Here is a 23,942-nt window from a genome sequence, read left to right as displayed (position 1 = left end):
CCAACAGACAGGCCAGCAAACGGGCAGGTGGGGAGAGAAAGCAGTGGCGGGTGGGGGGAAGAGAAAGAGGAGGCAGTGGGGTAGGAGAAAGAAAGTGATGGCTGCCACAGGAACGAGAGGCGCAGATGCTATGTGCACGAGCCAACTAGTATATATATAAAAGGCTAAGGAGGTACGTGGCAAGGAAGAGGAGCCTGTGATGGTTAAGGTCAGTTGGAACGCAACTGTTACTGGTTGGAAGATGTGCTTGATTGCAAGAGAGGAATATATATATATATATATATATATATATATATATATATATATATATATATATATATGAATGAGATAGGCTCCTCCTCCCTATCTGCATATGGAATCCCCACTGCCGATCACCAGGGCGCTCCTGCTCTCTTACCTCCAATTGGAACAGCATTGTGTGGGCGGGGCTTGCCACATACATCTTTAGCCTTAGATAGATAGATAGATAGATAGATAGACTGATAGATAGATAGATAGGGTGGAAACTTGTGTTTAAATTTTGTCTGTTCATGAAACCATGTGAATAAGAACACATTGTGTAAGATCTACTCATGTGCTTGTAGGGCAGAAAACCAAACAACAATTAATTAATTGATCAGATTTGTACTTTCAAGTTTTCCTCTTTCTACGTTACTCCTCTTTTGTCAGTGCCTTCCCTCCCTTTCTCTCACCCTCACAGCAATGACCATCCTGCAATGCAACACAGTTGAAATCTTTAGTTCTGTCATGGATATTGTTTTTAATGTAGGGATGTGGTCTCAAGTCCCCTCAATCCTTCAACAGGAGGGTCAAAATTTGAGTGAAACTGAATGCCTTTGAAGCTCAGAGTAGAGAACGTAAGAATGAGGACTGTTGCTACCTACAGTCCTTAGATCTCCTGTTTATAATATTTCTATATTTATTTAAAGTACATTTTTCAGATTTATGTACTACTGGGTATATAAATCTCTAGTTGGTTTACAAAAAAAATCAGAATTGTCAATTGAAAACTATTTAAAATTTAACTAAAAACCTGAAGAGACAGATGTGTCTTAAAAATTTTCTTGAAGGGCTAGGGCCAGGCATTAGGAGGCATTTCTCTGTTAGACAGTGGGAAAGCCGGCCTCCTGCAGCGCTAGGATCTCCTTCATGAGAGGTTTTCAAACAGAGGCTGGATGGCCATCTGTCAGCAATGCTGTAGCAGATTTCTGCTCTGAGCGGGAGGCTAGACTAGATGACCTCCAAAGTCCCTTTGAACTCAAATATTTTATCATTCTATGAACACATATTTAAAAATGTCTTTATATTACTAAAAGCAAAATGATAAAAATGTAAAACAGAACAATGGCCATAAGTTAATCAGCAGTTGTCAATCAGCAGGAAGTTTTTCATACCCGGCTTTTAGTTCTCATCTCCTCCGGAATGAAGGCGTGTTTTCATATATCAGCCAAATTTACCCCAGAGTTCCTGCGAGCTATAAGGGAGCACTTCATACAAAATTTGGGTTTTTCATTGCTCGTTAGAGTGTAGCTCAATTTATATCCAGGTTTTTTGTTGTTTTTTTAAATCCACTTTTTACATCAGTTTTTCAGAGCAACTTCGAACTCACAGAAAACCCACTGTAAAACCTGCTGTCTGGGAAAGCTCCAGCAGAAACTGGGTTCCATTAAACAGTAGAAAAATCCCCCTTTATTTTCCATTATGTTAGTTTAAAAAATGTCTTCTCTCCTTCTGCAAGATCTTGCAGTAATTGTAATTCTGATATAGCTTGCCTGGAATACTGGACTTCCCTTTGGTCCTTTTAGCAAATTATTGTCCCAAAGCCTTATCTAGGTGGCATTGTTGGAACAGCTGATTTCATACCATAGTACTAAATGAAAAATGGACGAAGAGGCATTACAAAAAGATGTCCCAGGTAATTCTGGGGTCCCCCTCTACCCAAGTCAGCCTCATGGACTGGGTCATCACAATGCTGGTCTTCTTTCTGCTTTTGGAACTAGACAACTGGCATAGCACGCACAACTGTTTTGATTGTTTGTAATGTTGTTTTAGAATATTGTTTTAAAAATTTTAAATTGTTGTGTTTTAAATTTCTTGTTTTTGTTTTTAACTAATGTTTTAATGTTTTTATCTTGTTGTAAACCGCCCAGAGACGTAGGTTTTGGGAGGTATAGAAATATATATGTATGTATAAATAAATAAATTAGAAGCAATGGCGGGAGGAGCTTCCACCAATGGCATTTTGGGAGCTCATGCAAGAAAAACAACATTCTTCATGCTTGAAGCCACTATGGGAAAGGAAGAGGAGTCCTCATCCAGAAGCCTATGCTTCGACTCATCTCCTCAGTTTAATGTATCACCCAGGGATTTTACACTTTGCAACATGCATTCAACAGTTTCCAAAAGTATTTATCAAATGCAGTTGCCAGTTTTGACCCTAGTGTACTTATTATTTTCTCCACAACTATGAACTGTGAGCTTTCAAACACAGAAACCAACTGTGGCAGGTTCACTTAAGTGCCTTAACATGTTATCGCTACATGGGGTGAGGACAGATCTGGCATTTAGAAGATGCTTCTGAACACAGCCAAATGTCAACTCAAGAGTATTTCCAGCAACTCAAGTCCTAACCTAAAATATCTTTTCAAGATGGAGTCTATGGAAGCAGATAGCAACTCATATTTACTCAGCTATTGTGTTGATTACTGTCCCAGTGAGTTTGCTTAATAATAACAGTTTGCTGCATTATGAAGAACTAATGATATACACAATTCCATTTCTTGTGGATTTTAAAGTGGCAGTTAGGGAGGATTTCTCTCTATGTATTGCTGGATAAAGCTCTCCTAATTCCTTTTTCTTTCCACAAGTGATGAGGAGTGGAGTCAAGGGCAGGTACAAGGTGGGTTTGTAATGTTGCATTAAAAATAAAAAATAAAATGTTGCATTAAAAATAAAAAATAAAAACTTGGTACAAAATAGGAAGCCTGAAAAAAGTTGGCTTTCTTTCATGACTTACTGGAGAACAATTGCATCCTTCAGGGAAATGGGCAGGATCCACTTTCAGGAATATAGTGTGACCACATTGTTTATGAATGTTGCTCACTGTGATTTTAGTCACAGTGAATCAACAAGTAATGGGATTAAAAAAGGCAATACATATGTTTATTGACAACATGTGTCCATTGCAAAGTTATTTGACTCTTAAAGAAGGGAATATTCAACACATTTCACAGCATAATTGGGAAAATGATTTGTGGCAGCCTGGAACACTTTCTTGGCTTTGTTTCCAATTGGGGAGAACAAAACCAATACTTCATATATTCTGCTAACCAAACAGGCTTGGAAGATGAGCATGTTTTCATGGGCATTCACTGTAACCCTTGGCTGCATTGGCTTGGTCATTCACAGGGCTAGATGAGGGCCTCATGGATGGTTGCCTGACTGCACAGGGCTAGAAATCCTATTGCCTTCCTTCTCCTCTTTAGCAGACTAGATATACCTGAAGAATCTACTCTTGTCCTCCTCAGACCAGACTTTGCAATTCCATACCTGCCAATATGTCCCTATTTTCCCATTCAGGTGAATAGGAAAATCGGGACATGTTGGCAGGTATGCAATTCCCCCTTTGAAGTTCGAAGGTGACAAGGTGGCTCCAACAAACAGACCAGCTCTTGCTTTCTTGCCAAAATACTCTGCGCGTGCCCAGAGCCACCACCAGTCCACTCCCTCTGAGCGATGGTGGCTATTGCTGCTCATCACTCACTGGTCTGCAACTGGTAGCAAGCAGCAGCCACCACTACATGTCCTCTGTCTAGTGGAGATGGGAAAGGAGCAACTGCTGCTGCTGCCGCTACCTGAAGCAGACATGTGGCACAGCGAGGACGGAAGGGGGGGGTCTTTCCCAGGGGTCCAGTCCTACTGCCTCTGCAGGAGGTTTGGGGGTTAACATTGGGCCCTTGGACCTCAGCACCTGCCCACCATGGTGCCTGACAGCAGCCTTGCTCCCTTCTGCAGTGAAACATAGGAAACTGCCATATACTGAGTCAGACCATTGGTCTATCTATCTCAGTATTGTCTTCACAGACTGGCAGCAGCTTCGCCAAGGTTGCAGGCAGGAATCTCTCTCAGCCCTATCTTGGAGAAGCCAGGGAGGGAACTTGAAACCTTATGCTCTTCCCAGAGCGGCTTCATCCCCTGAGGGGAATATCTTACAATGCTCACACTTCAAGTCTCCCATTCATATGCAACCAGGGCAGACCCTGCTTAGCTATGGGGACAAGTCATGCTTGCTACCACAAGGCCAGCTCTCCTTTTGCAGAGGAAGATACGTGTTATGGTCCTTTCATTTCACCACCCGGTTTTTATATTTATGATTGCATCTTATGGGGTTTGGTAAATTCATGGGGGACAAATCAATGGCTACTACTCTTGATGGCTACAGAGTACCACCAGACTCAGAGGCAGGATGCCTCTGAATACCGGTGGCAGGGGAGCTACAGCAGGAGAGTCCTTGGGTTCCAATCCCACCCTTCTTCCAAGGAACTCAGGGCAACATGACCAGCAAGCAGGGTGGAGAGGGAAGGCAGGATCACACCTACCTTCTCTCCCGGACAATTCTCTTACTTTCCTGGGCAGCGCGGCTCAAGTGCCAGCACAACCAGTGCTGCTGGGAGCCCAGGTAGGGCTGCTCATTTGAACAGTCTCATTGAATGCTCATGGAAATTATCTGTTTGAAAGTGCCTTTAATCAAACTCCATGTGTAGGAAATGGAAAGTACATTTTCTGAGAAGGCTTCTAAGTGGCTTTCCCCCTGACAGGTAAGATCTCAACATACTCCACATTTAAAGAAAGTATGTAGAGAGAAATATGTGTATGTTCAAAAAACAACGGACTCATTACATGCATTCTGAGCTTCTGGACACCAGTAACAAGCCTCTCCTGTACATTTTAATTGTCTCTCAAACTGGACACTCTACAATGTTCCGCTTTATATTGTTCTCTAGGTTTCTAAAAACAGCCACCAGAATTCTTGGGTCCTCAGAGGTTGCTGGACTATAACTTCTGCCATTCAGTCATTGTAGCTGGGGATGATGGGAGTTGCAGTTCAACAAACTCTGGGAACTCAAGATTGGGAAGTTCTGGGCTAGTAGACCCAGAGTATTTCATTGCAGAAGTTCTACTTAGAGACAGCTACCTATCCAAATTGGAGAAACCTTAGACATTTATGGCATGAAATGCTGAAATAAATTTTCATACACACGTATCATTTGCTTTCCACTTGTTATTGGCTCAGTTGCATGGAAGTTCTCATCTGTGCTCTGCGCAGGACTGCTCTATTACATACAACCATCTACAATGGATTGGCTATTGTGGGCAGTTACTAGCGTGTCTGCACTGCTTTCTGAACAATTTGGCTGACCCCTGTGGGTGTCACCAACATTACAGGTCCCATGAAGCACCTCTGCCACATATAAGTAGTTTTCAGTGGCATTATCCTGCTTATGTCCTAGATCTAGTGCATCCCTCCCCAAAGGATACTGTTATAGGACTTAATTAACCTAGTCCATGGCTCAAAGGAAAGTCCTTCATTGATTGATTGATGTGCAGAAGCTAAGTCATGGTGGGCCATACTTGGCTTGCAGCCTCGCAGAGAACATTAAACTCCTAACTCCTCCTCCCAGTGCCTAATGTGTGCTCTCCCTGCCCAATGAGAGAAGGGGCATATTGCTTTGAAAGTAGAAGTCCTGTCCTTCCTTCCTCTGGACTCCGCTGTAGTTCTCCTCTCTGATAAGCATATCTGGCCATTTTGTCAGCAACATGCAGAGCCAGCGTCAGTATACAGCACTCTTGGGCAACTGCTGGGGTCCAAGTGCTCTGGGGCACCCATAAACCCTAAGGGTCCCCACTGATGTCCCTAGGGCACACCGGTGGCTGTCAGCTGGGCGGCCCCTCCCCTCCTTAGGTGGACACAGGTACAAATATGCAAAAATAAATAAATAGATAGATAAATGCTTACCCTATTTTGCACTGTGGAGGTATTTTAAAGAAAACATGTACTTGTTCAACAGAAGAGACATCAGTGAAGCTGGAGTTTTTCTCAGCATAATGAGTAAATCCAGCCCTGTCCATAAATCAGTTCTTTATATTTGATTTCTCTTCCTGCAGTACTGCACAAAAGGGGAGCTAGAATTTATAACAACCGACTGCTCAAGAAGCTCATAGTATATCAGTCACAGATACATTCTAAACTTTGTATCTATTATATGCTGATTTTACAAAGTGTAAAAGAGTGATTTAAAAATCCAGAGATTTTACGAAAATTCTTTACAATTCCATAAAACATTGTACTTTTATTAGTCACATTTATATCCCATCTCTCAAGAAACTCAGAGAGTCATACATGGCTTGGCCCCTTTTAATCCAACCACTCTGTGAGGTAGGTTGGGCTAAGAGAGATACTAATGGGTCCAAGGTCATATAGTGAGCCGGGTCTTGCGATCAATGAGACCCGGTTTGGGGTGTTAAGCAGGGAGAGCAGATTAAGCCTGCTCTCCCCACACATAAGCAGGGTGGGAGCCCTGAGCAGCCAGATCGGCTGCCCACATGATTGCCGGTTCCGTGACAGAGCCGGTGGGGGCTGAGGGAGCGCAGGGCGTGCAGGCAAGACCCCCGGAGCTGGGAGGCAGCTTTTTGCCTCCCCTCCGGGGCTCTCCTTGTGAGTAGCCGCAGTGCGGAGCTGCGTTGCAGCTACCCACGATTTTTAAAACCAGGTTTGCGGAGCGCTCGCTGGTTTAAGGGCAGGGGTAGGTAGGCGGGTTACCCGCTTAGGCACCATCGGGCTCGCAGCCAAGCCCGGTAGTTCATACGATGGGACGAAATCAGGCTAGCCTCCGCTAGCCTCCACTAGCCCGATTTCGTCCCATCGTGTGAATAGCTTCAGTGAGTTTCAGGGCTGAGTTGGGTGATCTCCACAGTTCTAGTCTAACCATTCTAACCACTACACAACATAGAAACCTCAAAGTAAACCCTGTTTACTCAAAAGTAACCCCCACTTTGATCAATCAGTCTCTTCTTAAGTAGGGATGCATAGAACTGCAGCCTTAAGTTGATTAAAAGTGCAATTATAGTGCTACTAAGCACTAAGTAAAAGTGTTTAGAAGACAAAAAAGAAGTTGTGCCAGAAAGAACATACATAAGTTTATTTCTACTGTAGCATGAAGTAACATTCATGCTGTATCCTTTTTTAAGATTGACCTACATTACATCTTCATGTTGTTTCTGGAGTATAATTGTATAATTGGCATTACAGCACTATACTGCACTAATACCCTGGGGCCTGGCTGATTCAGACTATGACCATGCTGGTCTAATAGCAGTTGTATTTCCTCCCTAATCGACAGTACAGGATTATCACTAAGAAACACCCACTACTTTATTATGTTAAAAAAAAAAACACCCCCCAAAACTTGCTGGGTGTCCTTGCTGTGCAAGCTCTTGGCCTATAACAAAGGAAACTGTGCTCTTACATTTAATTTTATAATTGTAGAGAGTCATTTGAGATCTTTGATTTGCAGCTGTATGGCTGTTATAGCATTTATTTATTATAGAACTTTGTGACTGAATCTTGCTTTCTTTGACTTAAGGTCGCCAATATTTAAGAAGCCAAGAAATCTTCTATGCAACATGCAAAGGAAATGAGGAAGTGTTGATTGTTTTCAATTAACAAAAGCCCCATGAAGAAGCTGCTTCCATAACAAAGATGCAGAGAAGTAAGTAGATTATCTTTTGAAAGTATACATCATGAGCTGACTTTAGCAGGCATTTCCTATGTCAGGTCTGGCAGTGAAGAATTACTTTTCTGCAGTCAGGTAAGAATTCAGTCTTTATTATAGACTAGATTGTTATGCAGTGCCACATACAAAAAAGGAAAGCCCCTCTAGAGGAAGAAAAATTAAAAAATTATCAGTACTTGTTAGTGGCCCTAAGAGAGAAATTCAGAGAATCAGAAGTTGAATAATAGTAGGAAAAACTGAACTAAGAGACAGACAATTGGGATATAAAACAAACATGGGAACGATATTTTATGAGACTAATTCTTATCAAAATGGATCAGTACAAAAATGTGTGACAGTCAGAACCAAAAACCCTATATGAAACCTCAGTCCCTTTCTAAGGAATATTTTTTTACAGAAAATATGCAAATCATTTGGAGAAGTGCTGCAAAATGTTGATTATTGTTAAAGCAAATCCGTGGCAGTCTATATTAGTACAAAACGTTCTATTGTATTGAGGTTTTCAAGAGCATTCCAATTTTGTCATGCATCACTCCTAAAATAAAATGAATTATTCAAAATAATGTATCCTGAAGTGGCCAAAAAAGGTAAAACATGCAAGAGCAATGGATGTGACCATGTTTTCTAAAAAAACAAACCAAGACCAAACCCACACATACTCACATGAATACAAGACCCAATAAAAGTTAAAGGCGTCAATCCTATGTGCACTTACTTGGGAGTAAGCTCCACTGAATGCAGTGAGGTTTACTTCAAAGCACTGGTTTGTACTACATATCCCATTTACTTCGATGGGACAATTAAGCGTGTACTTCAAGTACTTTTCACTGGAATTCTTAAGTTTGTCTGGATAATGCTCAAATAGGGCTTGCCAGTTTGTTAGGTATATAACCAAGATTTTTAAACTGAGTTGTCTATTTATGCAGTCCTTCATAGCTGCCCCTCCACCCATGAAATAATTCAAAAGATGCCCCTACAGTCACTTTAGAAAGAGATTTACACACTCTCAAAACACCTCTGCATTTCAGGGCAGATTACTATAAATTAAAGCACACTTACCTTCACAGATCCATGATCAGAACCCCGCACCAGAGGCAGAAAAGACACAATGAATATATTTACAGCAGTCCACAGCTTGTACATCCTTGTGTGTTTAATATACACACTATGCTACACAGTTGATCCCATACAGCTGGAGTAGAAATCAGTTTTGAAATACATTTCTCTATGAGCTGTTCATTAAGACAACCCAAAGTGCACATCCAGAATTTCCCAGTCTGCTGTAAACTCAAAGAGTATACATGAAAGTAAAGAGCAGCGATGGCACAGATTTTTAAAAAGAAAAGTCCAAGTAGAACTGACTTAAACAATGCTATATTTTCCCCTGTTGATACTTTTTAGATTAAAAGTATAAATATATTCCTTTAAAGTATGTTTCTGGAAGCAAGCAAATATAGATTCCAGTTCAGAAACTCAATCCATCTCCCATCTGGACTCAAACAGAAACTCAGTATTCATTTGTGGTCCAAAAACTGCTAAAATCTGCTGGGGTTTTTTGGGTGCTGCATGTTACAGCTGCCTTTTAAGACGGCTGTATAACAGCCAATGTTTCAAGCAAGAGAGTGCTGTAATCCAACTCTGTATTGAAACTTTTTTTCACAGCCTCCATGGAAGCCTGCAGAAGCATGCGTCTTATATCTGATACAGACAGTGGAAGAAAACATAGTCACATTTGGCTCTTATCCCATTTTGTCCCTACCAATAGCGGAGCATTTACTAACCGGTGCAATCTGGGCTGCCAATATCTTAAGGACAATTACCTGAAACATGAAACTGCGTGCTGCACATGATCTTGCATAGCATGCATACTACAATGAATGTACTACCAGCACCACCCCTCCAGACCCCACCCCCATGCCTGAGCTTTAGGTTTTCTGTGTTACAAGACTTTGGTCACAAAGTTTTTCAAAGAACTATTATTTATTTATTTTTAAGTATTTTTGATATATAAAGAAAGGTTATACATACACAATGAATACTTGTATTACAGGGAAATAGAACACAATTCTGTTAGAGAAAAAATTATTTACAGATTGCTATATATGAGTATATATCAGTTTTAACAGGTTACTTTGGGTCAACACATATTAGAGACCTATTCTTTTTGGACTCAGCCTGGCAAACCAACATGATTAACTCCAGCGAGTGGAGATGCTCATAAGTAAAAGCAAGAATGCTCACATTATACATCAAATATAAAGTCAACCACTTTTGACATCCCAATTAAAGATGAACTAATCATTGTCATAGATTAATTTCCAATCTTTGATTTCCAAGTGGTTGCTCGCTCAAATCCATTTCTTGCATTTCTGAAGTCATTAAAAGCTTGCTGAATTTCTTCTTTGGTATTCATCACAAAGGGACCTAGGACAGACAGATATAGACTTGAGCCCACTCAGTTTAACCAAACAGGTTTAAAATACTCAGGACTGCATTGTTTAACAGCATCCTTTCCCCCCTCTCATGCTCCACAGCACCCATTTGGTCTCCAAATCCTTTCCCAGGACTACTAAGGGGGGATGAAATTGCCTTCCTATGAAAGGACTGCAGAGCAGGGGTGTAGCTATAATTGAGTAGATGGGTTCAAAGAACCCAGGGCCCTCAGCTCCACCTCTCCCTATTTGCATCATCTCCCTCACTCCAAGGGACCGCTGGGGAGAGGGGTGAACACAGGCCCCCTTTCCCCTAGCTATGCCCCTGCTGCAGAGATTGCTTGTTCTCTCAGCATTAGATGACAGATTCTTCCTTCACCCCTCCCACACATAAGGTGGCAGTCCTAGGGATGTCACACATACCAAATGCAAAATGATGTTTTCCCCTACCCTGCAAATAAGAAAGAAGGGGACTTGCAATAGTTTGCACTGGGTGGAAGGCCTGAACAGAGGACATCTTCCAAACAAGTGCCCTCTACTACCTGCCTCCATGAAGTCATAGGTGAAGACAGGCAGGGCGGGTAGGTTCAAGGTGAGGGCAAAAAGAAGAAGTCTCCCTTCCACTGAAAGCATGAGCAGAAACTTCTCACACTAAAACTATTCACAGATTCATCCACAACCCACCTCCCACATTGAAACACATCTATTCATACATAGAATACTGAAGAATGATATATCAGAATGAAAGCTGATGTGCATGTTCAGGTTACCATTCTATGTTTCAAGTTCAAATTGACTGCAATTTCTCATATCCCCTTTAAAGAAGGCCAGTGAAGTTCATTTATGTATGACTTTGAAGTGCACATACCTATTAAAACCCCATACCCATTGGGAGAAAGAGAAAAGATGCAAACTAGATTGCTATAGGGGATCTGAAGATAGGCTTCTCAGACACTGCTAGGAGCATGGCCAGTTCAAACACAATGTTCCTGATCTAACTAGGGTTTGTTGGACAGGGATGGTTACCTCTGAAATGGGCCTTAGCTGCATATAAAAGCTAGTGGGGGGCCACAGGATCCCCTGATAATCAATCATGGATTTTGGAACAGAGGAAGGAGAGAGGGATCCTAAGATTACTTTGGTCGATCTTATAGACAGACAGACAGACACACACACACACACCACACACACACACCCCTTATGTTTAAAAATCAAAGTGTTTTGACAAATACTTACCATGTTGTACCACAGTTTCCTTAATTGGCTCCCCAGCCACTAAGACAAAATGGCTTACTTCAGGATCCTAAATTAATGAATAGAATGTATCAATCAGCAGCATCAATTCATATTCTGGGGGCTTAAAAAAACAACAGCTCACACAAATTGGAAGCCATTTTGAATAGAATAGACTTATTTGTACTTCATTCATCTGAATTAAATGTTTACTACTAAGGAACAAAAATAATTGATAGAGCCAGACTCATTGTTCAGTGCTCCAGACAAAACCAGAAAAGAAGACGTTAGAAACACACATACCCCACCAGCAGTGCCCTTTCTCTCCTGCAGTGCCCTTTCTCTCCATGTGCAGGGCACCCCTTTTCTGCCTGACACACATATGGCGGCAGCCCTGAGGAAGCAGCCTGTGGTAGTAGGCTGCCCTGCCTCAGCTGCTCAGCTGGCTGCCTACTACTCCAGGCTGCTCTGTCAGGGTCACTGCCATGCACATGGCGGGGAGAGATGGGGTGCCCCATGTGTGAGGCCGGAAGAGAAGAGGCATGGGGGAGCCACTGTTGGGTGACCATCACGGTGAGTGCGGTGGCCCCAGCAACAGCTTCTCAGAATAGTCCATCATTAAATGATAGGGAGCCAGCGTGGTGCAGTCGTTAGAGTGCTGGACTAGGATCGGGAAGACCTGAGTTTGAATCCCCATTCAGCCATGAAACTAGCTGGGTGACTTTGGGCCAGTCACTTCTCTCTCAGCCTAACCCACTTCACAGGGTTGTTGTGAGGAGAAACTCAAGTATGTAGTACACTGCCCTGGGATCCTTGGAGGAAGAGCGGGATATACATGTTAAAAAATAATAAAATAAAAATAAAGTGTACTCTGGCAAATAGATTCGTTTCAACCAAAAGTTGCCAAGCTCACAGGGCAAACAGCTTGAGGTGACTCAGAGTAGGGATGTGCATAAAACCGGTTCTCCCGGTTCGGTTCGGGTCCGAACCGGGTCCGGACCGGACCGGGGTGGTTCGGTTTTGGTTTTGCCAGACCACCCCCCCGGTCCGGTTCGGTTTCGAACCGGTTCGGATCCGAACCGAACCGGTTCGGATCACAAAAAGTGGCTGGTTTTGAAGGGGACATTGTGTTCTACCTGCCACCCAAATTTCAAGTCGATTGGACCTTCCTCTGATTTTTTACAAATTTTTTTCAAAAAATAAATTTTTGCCCATAACTCACAATGTGGAGCCCTTAGGGGCAAAAAAGCTGGGGTGGGTGGTAGCCACCCATGGGTGTCCTCCACCCCAAAAATCCCAAGGCAATTGGTGGCTCCTAGTATTATTGGTGAATTTCTGAAGAAATTTTTTTTCCCATTGGCTAGAATGGGGGTTCGGGGCTGCCCCAGACCCACCTCTGTGGGGTGGCAGCACCCCCAAAGTGGGTCCGGGGCCATGGCAAAAATGCCCTCAGTCCCTCCCAGCAATCCCCGTAGAGATAGGAGTGATGGTTCTGTTGTTTTTCTGAGGTATTCTGAGTGTAGATTCTATGATAGCTTATGAGATTTCCAATGAGACACCATGAATCCACTCTCATTTGCTATCACAGAATCCACACTCACTCAGAACACCTCAGAAAAACAACAGAACCATCACTCCTATCTCTACGGGGATTGCTGGGAGGGACTGAGGGCATTTTTGCCATGGCCCCGGACCCACTTTGGCGGTGCTGCCACCCCACAGAGGCGGGTCTGGGGCAGCCCCGAACCCCCATTCTAGCCAATGGAAAAAAAATTTTTCTTCAGAAATTCACCAATAATACTAGGAGCAACCCAACAATTGCCACCCCATCTTTTTGGCCCCTCTCTCTGGGCGCCCTAACACGTAACACCTAGTCAGTCCATCTTAATGCCTACCTACTACCACCACTCCTATCCAAGCAAGTAAGAGGAGGACACTCAGAGAGACAACACCCACTCTCTGATCTAACAAAAAGGCCACTGCTGTGCTGCCTGCCAGCACAGCAGCAGCAGCGGAGCAGCACACTAAGCACAAGAGCAGCACACACAGAGAAGAAGCAGGAGGCGGAGCAGCAGAGCAGCAGACCTGCCGCTCTGCATGATGGGTGACGTGATGCCCAAAGGAACCACTGCCTCACTCAGTGCCTGCCACTGACTAGGCCCGACAGACAGAAGCCAGCCAACCTGCTCTGCTCTGCTCTGATGCTCCCCATGGATGATGCACACACACCCTACATCTGCATCCCAATGACCAGACCAGACCAGACCAAGTGCGCAGAGTCAGCACAGGCCAGCAGCCACCAGCCCAGCAACAACAACAGCTACTACTGCTACCACCACAACCAGTGTTGCCGCTACAATAACATTCCCAGTCCAGTCACGCGCGCCACAGCCTGAGCCTAGCACACAGCCAACAGCTGCTGCCAGCCAGTGCCTGGCAAGCCCAGCCAACATGAGGAGGAGAGAGCTAACAAGTAGACGGCGCACGCACATCACCAACCCATCACGACGGCGCAACTGCAAGGGGAGAGGGCACAATTACAGGCAGGAGGAGGAGGAGGAGGAGGAGGAGGAGGAGGCGGGCGAGGCAATCCTAGCACAGATTTGAAAGTTTAAAATCCACCAGGACATCTTCTAGAATCTAGACTTCTGTTTTTTCTACCACCAGCTGTAGTGTCTAGTTAGTCAGTGTGCTGTGCAGCTGAGCTGAGCTGAGCTGAGCTGCATGTGAGGAAGGGTGATTGTAGCTAGTTCTTTAGTTTCAGCAGACTGAGCATTGAGCATGGGCAGTGGCCTTGGGAAGCAACACAATTACACGACACTCACCTGCTGCTGCTGGTTCTAGAAGTTGCCTCTTCTCGTCTTCACCTCTTCGTGTGTGTGTGTGTGTGTGTGCAGTGAGTGCATGCCTTTTGCCTTGCTGGAAAGAAATGCTTCTCTGGTCCACCACCACATATCTGCTCAAGGACACAGAGGCCCAAGGCAGAGGTGGTGGCACCAGTGTGAGTGCATGTGTGCTGGTGGTGTTTGCCACCACAGGTGTTTTGTGTGTGTATGTGTGCGCTGCTAGCTAGGAGGGGGGAGGGAGGCAGGGAGGGAGGCTGGGAGGCAGGGGGGAGGAAAGGGGAGGGGGAGAGGGATGTAGAGGGGATTGAAGGGGGGAGGGTCCGGCTCAGAGTTGGTCAGCCACATATTTGTGCACACACGTGCTCACGTGTGTGCTTCGGTGGGAGAGACCAGACTCTCATCATCTGCCAGACCGGGGTTGGGGGCAGGTGAGGCGGTGGTGGGCTGGAAGGGAGGGAGGATGGAAGGTGGTGAAGAGGAAGGGGAGAGGATGAGAGGGGAAGGATGGAGGGAGGCATGGGGGGGAGGAAAAAAAACATGTAGACAGACACACACCACACTACACACAGAAAGCATCCACACACAGAGACAGTGCTAGGCATCCATTCACACAGACAGACAGACAGACAGACAGACACACAACAGGAAGAGACAGACTGAGCCTGCACCACACACACACACACAGACCCAATTCCCCCCCTGCACAGTTATCAATCAATATGTTGTGTTGGCAGCCAGTTCATTGCTATTCTGATGGTTTTGGGTTTTTTGCCATCAGCCAACATCAACAGTGACCACAATCAAGATGAACATAAGATGATAATAATTCATTCGTTTCATTTCAAAAAATCACCCAATCATCTTCTCCATGTAAACCAAGCCCCCCACACATGATTTCTGGTGACATTTTCAATAAAATCAATTCATTTGGCATTCATCATTTTGTTCTCCCTTTGTCACCTTTTTTTCTTTCTTTTGCATAATTTTGAGGCTTGATTTTGACATGGGGTTTTTAAAGAAAAAATTATTTACATGTTTATTTACATACAGTATTTACATATCTACACTGCATTTTTGAACGTATACCCGCCGCTGCCGCTAAGTCTAGTACTCCGTGGGCTGTGCTACTTTGGGGGTGTGTGCCGTGCCCACGCCAGGTCCCCAAATGCTGACAGGTGGATAGATAAAGGGCCTGTGCTGGTCAGCATTGGGTTTCTTTTTAGGTGGGCGTGGGCATTGTAAACATCTGGCCAGTCGCAGCACTACAACTACTACTACAACTGCATCTCTGTGTGGGCACACTACACGCTGCGACTGGCTGGCACGGCTCAGCATCTGTCACGTCAGCTCAGCTAGAGGTGGAAGGGGGGAGGGTAGGGATAAGCACAGAGTTCGAGCCAGGCAGGTGACCAACCATGGGGCAACCCACGGTAATCACTCGCCCGTCTCAAACTGCAGCTTGGGGTAGCCCAACAGGGGGAGGTTCACCTTAAGGAAGACCAGCTGCTCCACCAGACCAGGGTCCAAGCGGGAGCGAGAGGGTGTCACCACGTCCCCGGCACGTGAAAACACCCGCTCGCTCTGGACACTGGTTGGGGGGCAGGAGAGGAGGCGCACAGCCACCACCGCCAGGTCCGGCCAGACTTGGCGGCGGCTCGCCCAGAACTGTGCGCAGTCCACGCCGTCTCCCTCCACAGGCTCCTCCAAGTACTGCGCAACGCATTGCTCAGCACTGGAGGGGGGCCTGGCAGGTCGAGCCTCCCGCATACCAGGCATGGCGCCATAGCAGAACCGCTGAAACCACTGGGCGGATCTCGAGTCGGTAGCAAATGGCTGCTGCGATGGCGCCGCCTGGGATGCCGAGCTGCTGGACTGGGAAGAGGGAGGGGAAGGGGAAGCTGACGCCGGCTGGCCGCCCATGCTGCTGCTGGGTGCGGGTTGGGCCGCGAGGGCTGCCCCCGCACCACTACCAACACCCTGGTCTCTGCGGGCCCTAGCGGCCTCCTCCTCCCTAACCTTCTCGACCAGGATGCCCTTCCACCTGGGCAAGTCGTCGGCACTCACGGCATTGCCCTTGAGGGCTGGGTGACAGAGACAAGCGAGGACATACTCCTCCCTGTCTCCCAGCACATCAACGAGCCGCTTGTCAACCCCAGACCTCAGCCTCCCAGCCAGAGCACGACCCTCTGGCGTGGTCAGAGAGATATGGAGTCCACCCATCAGCTTCTCGAGACCAACAGCTGTGGGCAGCGCCTGGCTCAAGGGAGTGGTGTCGCCACACAAGCCCTTCGTGGCAAGCTGGAAGGGCTCGAGTGCCGACACCGCCTCGGACATCTGCTTCCACTCTGCGTTCGAGAAGTCGCAGACATCCAAGGACTCGTCCCTCGCCAGGGCGACAAGGGCTCTCTCCTGCTCCAACAGGCGCTGGAACAGGAGGAAGGTGGAGTTCCACCGCGTCTCCACATCCGTAGGGATGAGATGGCGAGGAAGGCCAAGGTCATCCTGCTTCTGGCGAAGCAGTCTCCTGGACTTCTCGCTGCGGTGGAAGTGGGCGGCCAGCTTGCGGGACTTATCCACAAGCGTAGCCATGGCAGCAACAGCACCTGCGATGGGGCGGGCCCCCTTCTCCTGGGACGCCCTCAGCTCCTTAAGGCCAAGGGCGTCCCTGACGGTCAGATGGAGCGTGTGTGCCATACACCGTATGTTCACACAGTCCATGACTGTCTCGACAGCGGCGGTAACGTTGGCTCCATTGTCGGTGACAATGAAGCCGCGGGAGAGGTGTGGACACCCGCCAATCCACTCCTCTATCTGGCGGTCGAGTACGGCCGCCACCTCCTCCGCGGTGTGCCTCGTGTCCATCGTCTCCACGTGCAGGACGGCCCACCTGTGCCGTAGTGCATCGGGAGCCGCGCCGGACCCGGAAGCATCGCCCGCGGAGGTCCCCTCACTCTCCGGTCCCCACCAGTGGGCAGTGAGGGCCAGGAAAGAAGCGTGCATCCCACTGACACTGGTCCAGAGGTCAGTCGTGAAATGCACGCTTGTCCCGGCCGGAGCTGCACGCAGCTCGGCCGACACGAGCTCCCTGCACCGGCGGTACAGGGAGGGGACCACGTTCCGGCTGAACGTCGTCCTTGAGGGGATGACGTATTCGGGAGCCAGGTATTGGAGAATACGGCGGAAGCCGTTGTTCTCGACCACCTGAAACGGCTGGTCATCGGTGGAAATCATCTCCCCTATGAGGCGGGTGAGGTGATGATGGTCCACGCGAACAATACGCTGGCTGCCCGAGGACTGCGTCCACCGCTGGACGGGCAGTGTAGCCTGCCTGCTGGCTGGCACACTGCCGCTGCCCGCCCTAGTGGCAGATGCACAAGGCGCACTAGCGCTGCCAGCCTGTCCCCTGAGACCTGGGTGGTGACGCTCTAGGTGTCTCCACATAGGCGTCGTACCCAGGTGCGCAGGGTCCCTTCCACGGCTGACAAGCATCCTGCAGTGGACACAGCGGGCGTGGAATGGGGCATCTTGAGGGACCTCAAAATGCACCCATGCACCACTGCCCTTGGCCTCCTGCGCCCTGGGCGCCGTCCTAGGCCGTTTCTCGCAGGGTGGCTGCAGTCCTGGGGGGGGGCGGCCGCCGCTGCCTGCCCACTGCTGCCACCCAACCCGCCCCTTCCGCCCTCCACAGCGGAGGAAGGGCCCGGCTCAACTGGCATCGGAGAGGCAGGCCTCTCCTCCACCACCTCGCCAGACCGCTCCCCACCAGAGTGTCGGGCTTCACGAGGGGGGGCCCCACTGAGCGGCGAAAGGATAGGGGGAAGGGGCCCCAGAGGGAGGGAGAACCTGGCTGCATCGCTGCCAGCCGCACGGTCCTCACCGCCCTCTACCTGCTCTTCCAACTCCACAGTCTCCTCCACCTCAACAACTGGCGGTAGCTCAGCAGCACCTGGTGCCGCCGGCGAGGAGGGACCCGCCACAGCCCTAACAGTGCCTCTGCCTCTGCCGCGATTGGCGGCAGCAGGCGTGGGGAACTGAATCCTGCGCACCAAAGATGGGGCCGGAGCAAAGAATTCTCCAATGGGGAGAACTGGGGTGTCCTCAGGCTCCCCGCGTCCTCTCCCTCCCCGTGCCGCAGGCGCACCCCGCACCTGGCCTCTCCCACCTCTGCCTGCCAGCCTTGAGCGAGCCCTGCCCGCCACACGGCGCTCAGACATGCTGCTAGGTCAGAAGGAGGGAGACTTTAGGAGGAAGGCCAGACAGGGTCAAAAAAATAATTTGGAGGGGCTTAGGGGCCAAAAAAAAGGCAGCTGATTTGGAGGCGGCGGGGGGGAAGTTTGTTTTCAAAAAAGGAAGCCAATTGGGGGGAAAGGAAGACTTTTTGATATGGGGGGGGAAGCCAATCGAAGTGAGGGGGAGGGTGTCCTTTTTGAATTTGGGAGTCAACCACCAAGCCAATTGGGGAGATGGGTCTGGGAGGGTTTTTTTTTAGAAAAATAGGGGGTTAAAGGGTGGAACCCCGGTGTGGGAGGGTGGCACGGGCAGTTGGGTGGAGTAGTTGTGGTGTGGGTGGCAAGTTTTTAGCTTTTTGGGGGGGGGAGAGTGGATGGGGGGAGGGCACAGCACCTACCGGGGGTGGGGGAGGGATGCAGTCAACGCTTGGGAACCTGCAGATCAAAGGAGGAAACCCTTATTTAGTGAACTGGAACACAAAGTGTGGGTTCTGGGGGGTGGTTCTCAAGTAATGCTCCTGTGGGGGGAGCATCAAACTCAATGCAGCCTATTTAGTGACTCTAAATTGCACACAACCAAAACCAGAACCCAGTCACACCAACACAGAAGTTGAACCCACCCACTCTGTGACTCTGCCTGCCCAATGCCATGGCAAGCAAGCAGCAGCAAACACTTGATGGCAGCCTCATGGATTGAACATCATGATCATCATCATACGTGTGTATTGGCCCAGCATGTAGTGGCAGCATCAGAGCCCAGCCAGGACCCCACTCAGACTGCCCCAGAGGCAAGGAAGCACTCTGGCATGGCATGGGCCCAGCATGTAGTGGCAGCATCAGAGCCCAGCCAGGACCCCACTCAGACTGCCCCAGAGGCAAGGAAGCACTCTGGCATGGCATGGGCCCAGCATGTAGTGGCAGCATCGCATCAGAACCCTGGACCCCACTCAGACTGCCCCAGAGGCAAGGAAGCACTCTGGAAGGCACCTGTTCAAAAACCACCTGCAAGACGCATGCAATGCAACGCAACACACAGCAGCAATTTCTTTACTGGGCATGGGCATGAAGACACAAGTTTTACAACAGTACATCTCCTCTCCAAGGTTCCCTCCCTCCTCCCCACACCCAAATGCATTTCAGAATAGGGGTGTCCCTATTTAAAACCGCCAGCTAGGGAGAGAAAGGGGCAACAAAAGGTGCACAATCGCACACGCACTAACCCCTCTTCTTCCGGTCCTTCTCCTGCCACTCACTGCTGGTCACGGATTCGCCGCCGCCAGCCAGCCACCCTGGGCTGAGACACAGCAGGGCGGCCGCACGAGGCACACAGGCAACCGGGGTAGTTCAACAACGATGGAGGGGCAGAAGTGAGGAGACAACACTATTTGTGTCGCTCAACTCACCCCCAAGCAGAGACAAAATCAACCAAAAACTATAAAAAGAAAAAAAAAACCGATGGCAGCCGCCAGGTGGGTAGGCTACTGTGTGCGGCTGCAGCTGTGGGAGAGGAGGTGGAAAGTGAAGGGGAGCAGAGAGAGAAAAGACTAAGAGAGAGAGAAAAGAGGGGGGGGGCAGGGACAAAGAGAAAGAGAGGAGAGAGAGAGAAAAGAAAGAGAGAGAGAGGAGAAAGAGAGATGATAGAGAGAAAGAGGAGAGAGGAGAAGCGCAGCGCAGCAGGGAGGGGGGATTCAGGTGTGGGGGGAGGACACAGCAGTAGCAGCGGTCCAAAGAGGTGGGGGGAGCAGAGAGGGTGTGTGTGGTTGGGGGCTAGTGTGTGGCAAGGGGCCTGGGGTAAGTGGAGAGAGTCGGGGGCAAGGAGGAAAAGAGGTGGGGTGGGGGGAGCAGAGAGGGTGTGTGTGGTTGGGGGCTAGTGTGTGGCAGGGGGCCTGGGGTAAGTGGAGAGAGTCGGGGGCAAGGAGAAAAAGAGGTGGGGTGGGGGGAGCAGAGAGGGTGTGTGTGGTTGGGGGCTAGTGTGTGGCAGGGGGCCTGGGGTAAGTGGAGAGAGTCGGGGGCAAGGAGAAAAAGAGGTGGGGTGGGGGGAGCAGAGAGGGTGTGTGTGGTTGGGGCTAGTGTGTGGCAGGGGGCCTGGGGTAAGTGGAGAGAGTCGGGGGCAAGGAGGAAAAGAGGTGGGGTGGGGGGAGCAGAGAGGCTGTGTGTGGTTGGGGGCTAGTGTGTGGCAGGGGGCCTGGGGTAAGTGGAGAGAGTCGGGGGCAAGGAGAAAAAGAGGTGGGGTGGGGGGAGCAGAGAGGGTGTGTGTGGTTGGGGGCTAGTGTGTGGCAGGGGGCCTGGGGTAAGTGGAGAGAGTCGGGGGCAAGGAGAAAAAGAGGTGGGGTGGGGGGAGCAGAGAGGGTGTGTGTGGTTGGGGCTAGTGTGTGGCAGGGGGCCTGGGGTAAGTGGAGAGAGTCGGGGGCAAGGAGGAAAAGAGGTGGGGTGGGGGGAGCAGAGAGGCTGTGTGTGGTTGGGGGCTAGTGTGTGGCAGGGGGCCTGGGGTAAGTGGAGAGAGTCAGGGGCAAGGAGGAAAAGAGGTGGGGTGGGGGGAGCAGAGAGGGTGTGTGTGGTTGGGGGCTAGTGTGTGGCAGGGGGCCTGGGGTGAGTGGAGAGAGTCAGGGGCAAGGAGAAAAAGAGGTGGGGTGGGGGGAGCAGAGAGGGTGTGTGTGGTTGGGGGCTAGTGTGTGGCAGAGGGGTGTTGGGGGGAAGGGGAGGGGGCAACAACAAACAGCAAAGGAGAAACTGGAACAACTCGGGCAGCAGCAGCGATTAGGCTGGATGGGGTGGTTGGGGGAGGAGCTGGGCCTGGGCTAGGGTAGGGTCTGGGAGGAGGGAGGGTGGGGGGGGCAGGCAGGGGGGGGAGGAGGAGGAGGAGGAGGGTAGCAAAATATATAAAGCAATATATATCAAGAGAACACAAGCCAGAAGTTTAAAAAAAAAATTAAAAGAAAGACTATAACCAGCAGAAAAAACTTGGGGGTGGGGGTGTGGGGAGGGGGAACCAAACACAGACTCTGAGGGGGGCCACTAAGTGAACAGAGACAATGAAACCACAATTGCTGCAAATTAATAATAGCAAATGAATAAGTGGAACCAAGCAAAGAAAACTGGACTCGGTTTGGCAGCAGCAAACTTGGGAGAAGGCTGGATGGGGTGGGGTTGGGGTGGGGTGTGGTTGGACTTGGAGGGGCAAGTTTGGAGCAGGGAACCAAAACTGATTATATGGGACAACAAGAAACAACTACAGAATCCTCTGGGGGTGGGGGGGAGGGATTCAGGGAACCAACTCGCAGGGCAGCAGCAGTCAGCAGAAACAAACAAAATGGTACAATTTAAGCAAAACCAGCAAGCAATATATAACTGAAACCAATGGAATGCAATGTGAAAATCAAAAAGTTGGACAACAACAAGGCAGGACAAAGAGCAATAATTAATGGAAGAAGATTTAAAGCAATGAGGATGCAGTGGGTGGGAGTGGGGGAGGGGGAGGGTAGGCCCAAAGGATGAGAAGGGAAAGGGGGGGGGGAGGGGGGGGGAGAAAAGCAGACAGACAAGGAACAGGGAAAATTGGGGGAAATTAAGAAGAAAGTAAAGTGAAGTAACACACAGTATACAGACAAGAGACAGACAGAGAGAGGAGACACACAGAGAGTCACAAAGGGCAGGTGGACAAAGGATTAGACAGAGCACACACAGAGAGACACAGGACACAGTCAGGACTCACAGAGACACCAGAGCAGCCAGCAAAGGGCAAGCAGGTCTCAGAGATGATCCCACAACTGCAGCCAAGAGAAGTTTCCAGAGAAGAGGCTTGGGTTTATATAGGTTTGAAATTCCCTCGTTTGGGAGCCCCCACCTTTGCACTCCCCCCACGGCCAACAGGGTGCCAGCTCTCAACAGTGCAACAGCCAAGCAGCCTACCAGACCAAAGGACTCATTCTGGCCAATCAAGGATCAATAGCGCAGCCAATACAATGCCTGGAAATAGCATCACAAAATGGATGCAAGGAGGAGCAAAAGTTTCGGGAAGGAGACACAAAATGGAGGACACACTTTAAAGAGACACTGAGTGAGACTCAATTTCATTCCCGAACCGGTTCGGGAAACCCGAGCCGGTTCGGTACCGAACCGGCTCGAATTCGGTCCGGCTCGGTCCCCGGGAGGGCCCGATTCGGTCCGGGATCGAGCCGCCGGATCCGGACCGGTTCGGACGAACCGGTCCGGATCCGAACCGAACCGCACATCCCTAACTCAGAGCATGAACCAAGCCATAACCTGCAGGAAAAGGAGAAAAGCCCTTACTGCCACTGAACTCCTATGAGAATTCCTTGGTCTTGTGTGTGAGGCTCACAATGGGAAGTCACTGGAGGACATGTTACTGTGTTATGGCAGCATCCCTAAGAATGTCCGGAGTACCTCAAGGGCAAAGGAAGGATCCCACTTCAGGACTACAATGTGTATTTTCAAGGGACACTCCACTGTCAAAATGGTGTGGCCCCTTCAGCAAAAGCTCACAAATAGAAGTCCGGAGTGTGTTGAACTTCTGGATGTTTTGTAAGGAAAGAATTGCAACATAACTTCTTGTTGGACATGTGTTGCTCAGTATTGCAAAACTGCCTTGGGACATAAGGGTGCAGCCTGTACCAAAAACCAAAGCAAGACCTTTGAATCATGTCAGATGGATTTTTTCTAGGAATGCACAAGAGCAAAACTAAGATGATTTTTCTTATAGATGAAATTTTATCTCCATATGATTTTCCACAGAAAGGCACTCTTTCCCACAAGCTAAAACTTACACCACTTTCTAGCCATCAAATCTTTAGCATAAGGAGAGAGAAAAAGAGAAGAGAGCAGGAAAATTTCAAGGATTCAAAAGAAGATAAGCTAACCTTTTTATTCGCCAACATGGACCACACAAGATTACTTTTTAAAAAATGTTTAAGAAACAGAAATGGCATCTCTTCACTAATAATACAGTTGAACAGAATACTATCAATTTTATTTGACAGTGTTTACATATATGGCATGTTTTTGGCAAAAAAAATTTTATAGCAAAAATAAACCACATTTATTTTTTATTTATCATATTTATATACCACCTGATATGTGTATCTCTAGGCAGTGCACACAATTTAAGACACAAGTAATATAAAACAGAAAAAACACAAAAATTACACTGAATTAAACTTTTTAAAACAATTTCAAGGGATAAAAACAATTAAAACAGTTTAAATATTCAATTAAAAGCTTGAGACAGATGTATTTTGAGGGTCTCCTTAAAAGCAATCAGATGGAGATACTCTTATTTTGACAGGGAACATACTTTAAACCTCCGGGGCAGCCACAGAGAAGGCCCAGTCCCGAGTCGCCACCAAACGAGCCAGTGGCAACTGTAACCAGACCTACCCAGATGATCTTAAT

At 48.3% G+C, this 23,942-nt stretch overlaps 2 protein-coding genes across 7 annotated transcripts in view; both read right to left on the bottom strand.

The window, feature by feature from the left end:
* The window catches only part of VEGFD (vascular endothelial growth factor D), a 28,463-nt gene extending 18,780 nt beyond the window's left edge, over nt 1–9,683 (bottom strand). Inside the window, exon 1 of the mRNA XM_053307941.1 lies at nt 8,853–9,683. Within this exon, the coding sequence (XP_053163916.1) occupies nt 8,853–8,936 (84 nt within the window). The 5' untranslated portion in view covers nt 8,937–9,683. The remainder of the gene's footprint in view (nt 1–8,852) is intronic.
* Nucleotides 9,684–9,754: 71 nt separating this feature from the next.
* The window catches only part of PIR (pirin), a 56,423-nt gene continuing 42,235 nt past the window's right edge, over nt 9,755–23,942 (bottom strand). For all 6 annotated transcript variants that reach the window (XM_053307954.1, XM_053307953.1, XM_053307951.1 and 3 more), the window contains exons 9-10: nt 11,462–11,528; nt 9,755–10,217 (exon numbers count right to left, since the gene is read on the bottom strand). In XM_053307954.1, coding sequence (XP_053163929.1) covers nt 10,105–10,217; nt 11,462–11,528 — 180 coding nt within the window. In that variant the 3' untranslated portion in view covers nt 9,755–10,104. The remainder of the gene's footprint in view (nt 10,218–11,461; nt 11,529–23,942) is intronic.

Source organism: Hemicordylus capensis, chromosome 3, assembly GCF_027244095.1.
Source record: "Hemicordylus capensis ecotype Gifberg chromosome 3, rHemCap1.1.pri, whole genome shotgun sequence".
Lineage (NCBI taxonomy): Eukaryota > Metazoa > Chordata > Lepidosauria > Squamata > Cordylidae > Hemicordylus > Hemicordylus capensis.
The sequence above is the reverse complement of the archived record's forward strand: the minus strand, read 5'-3'. Positions and strand labels throughout refer to the sequence as shown.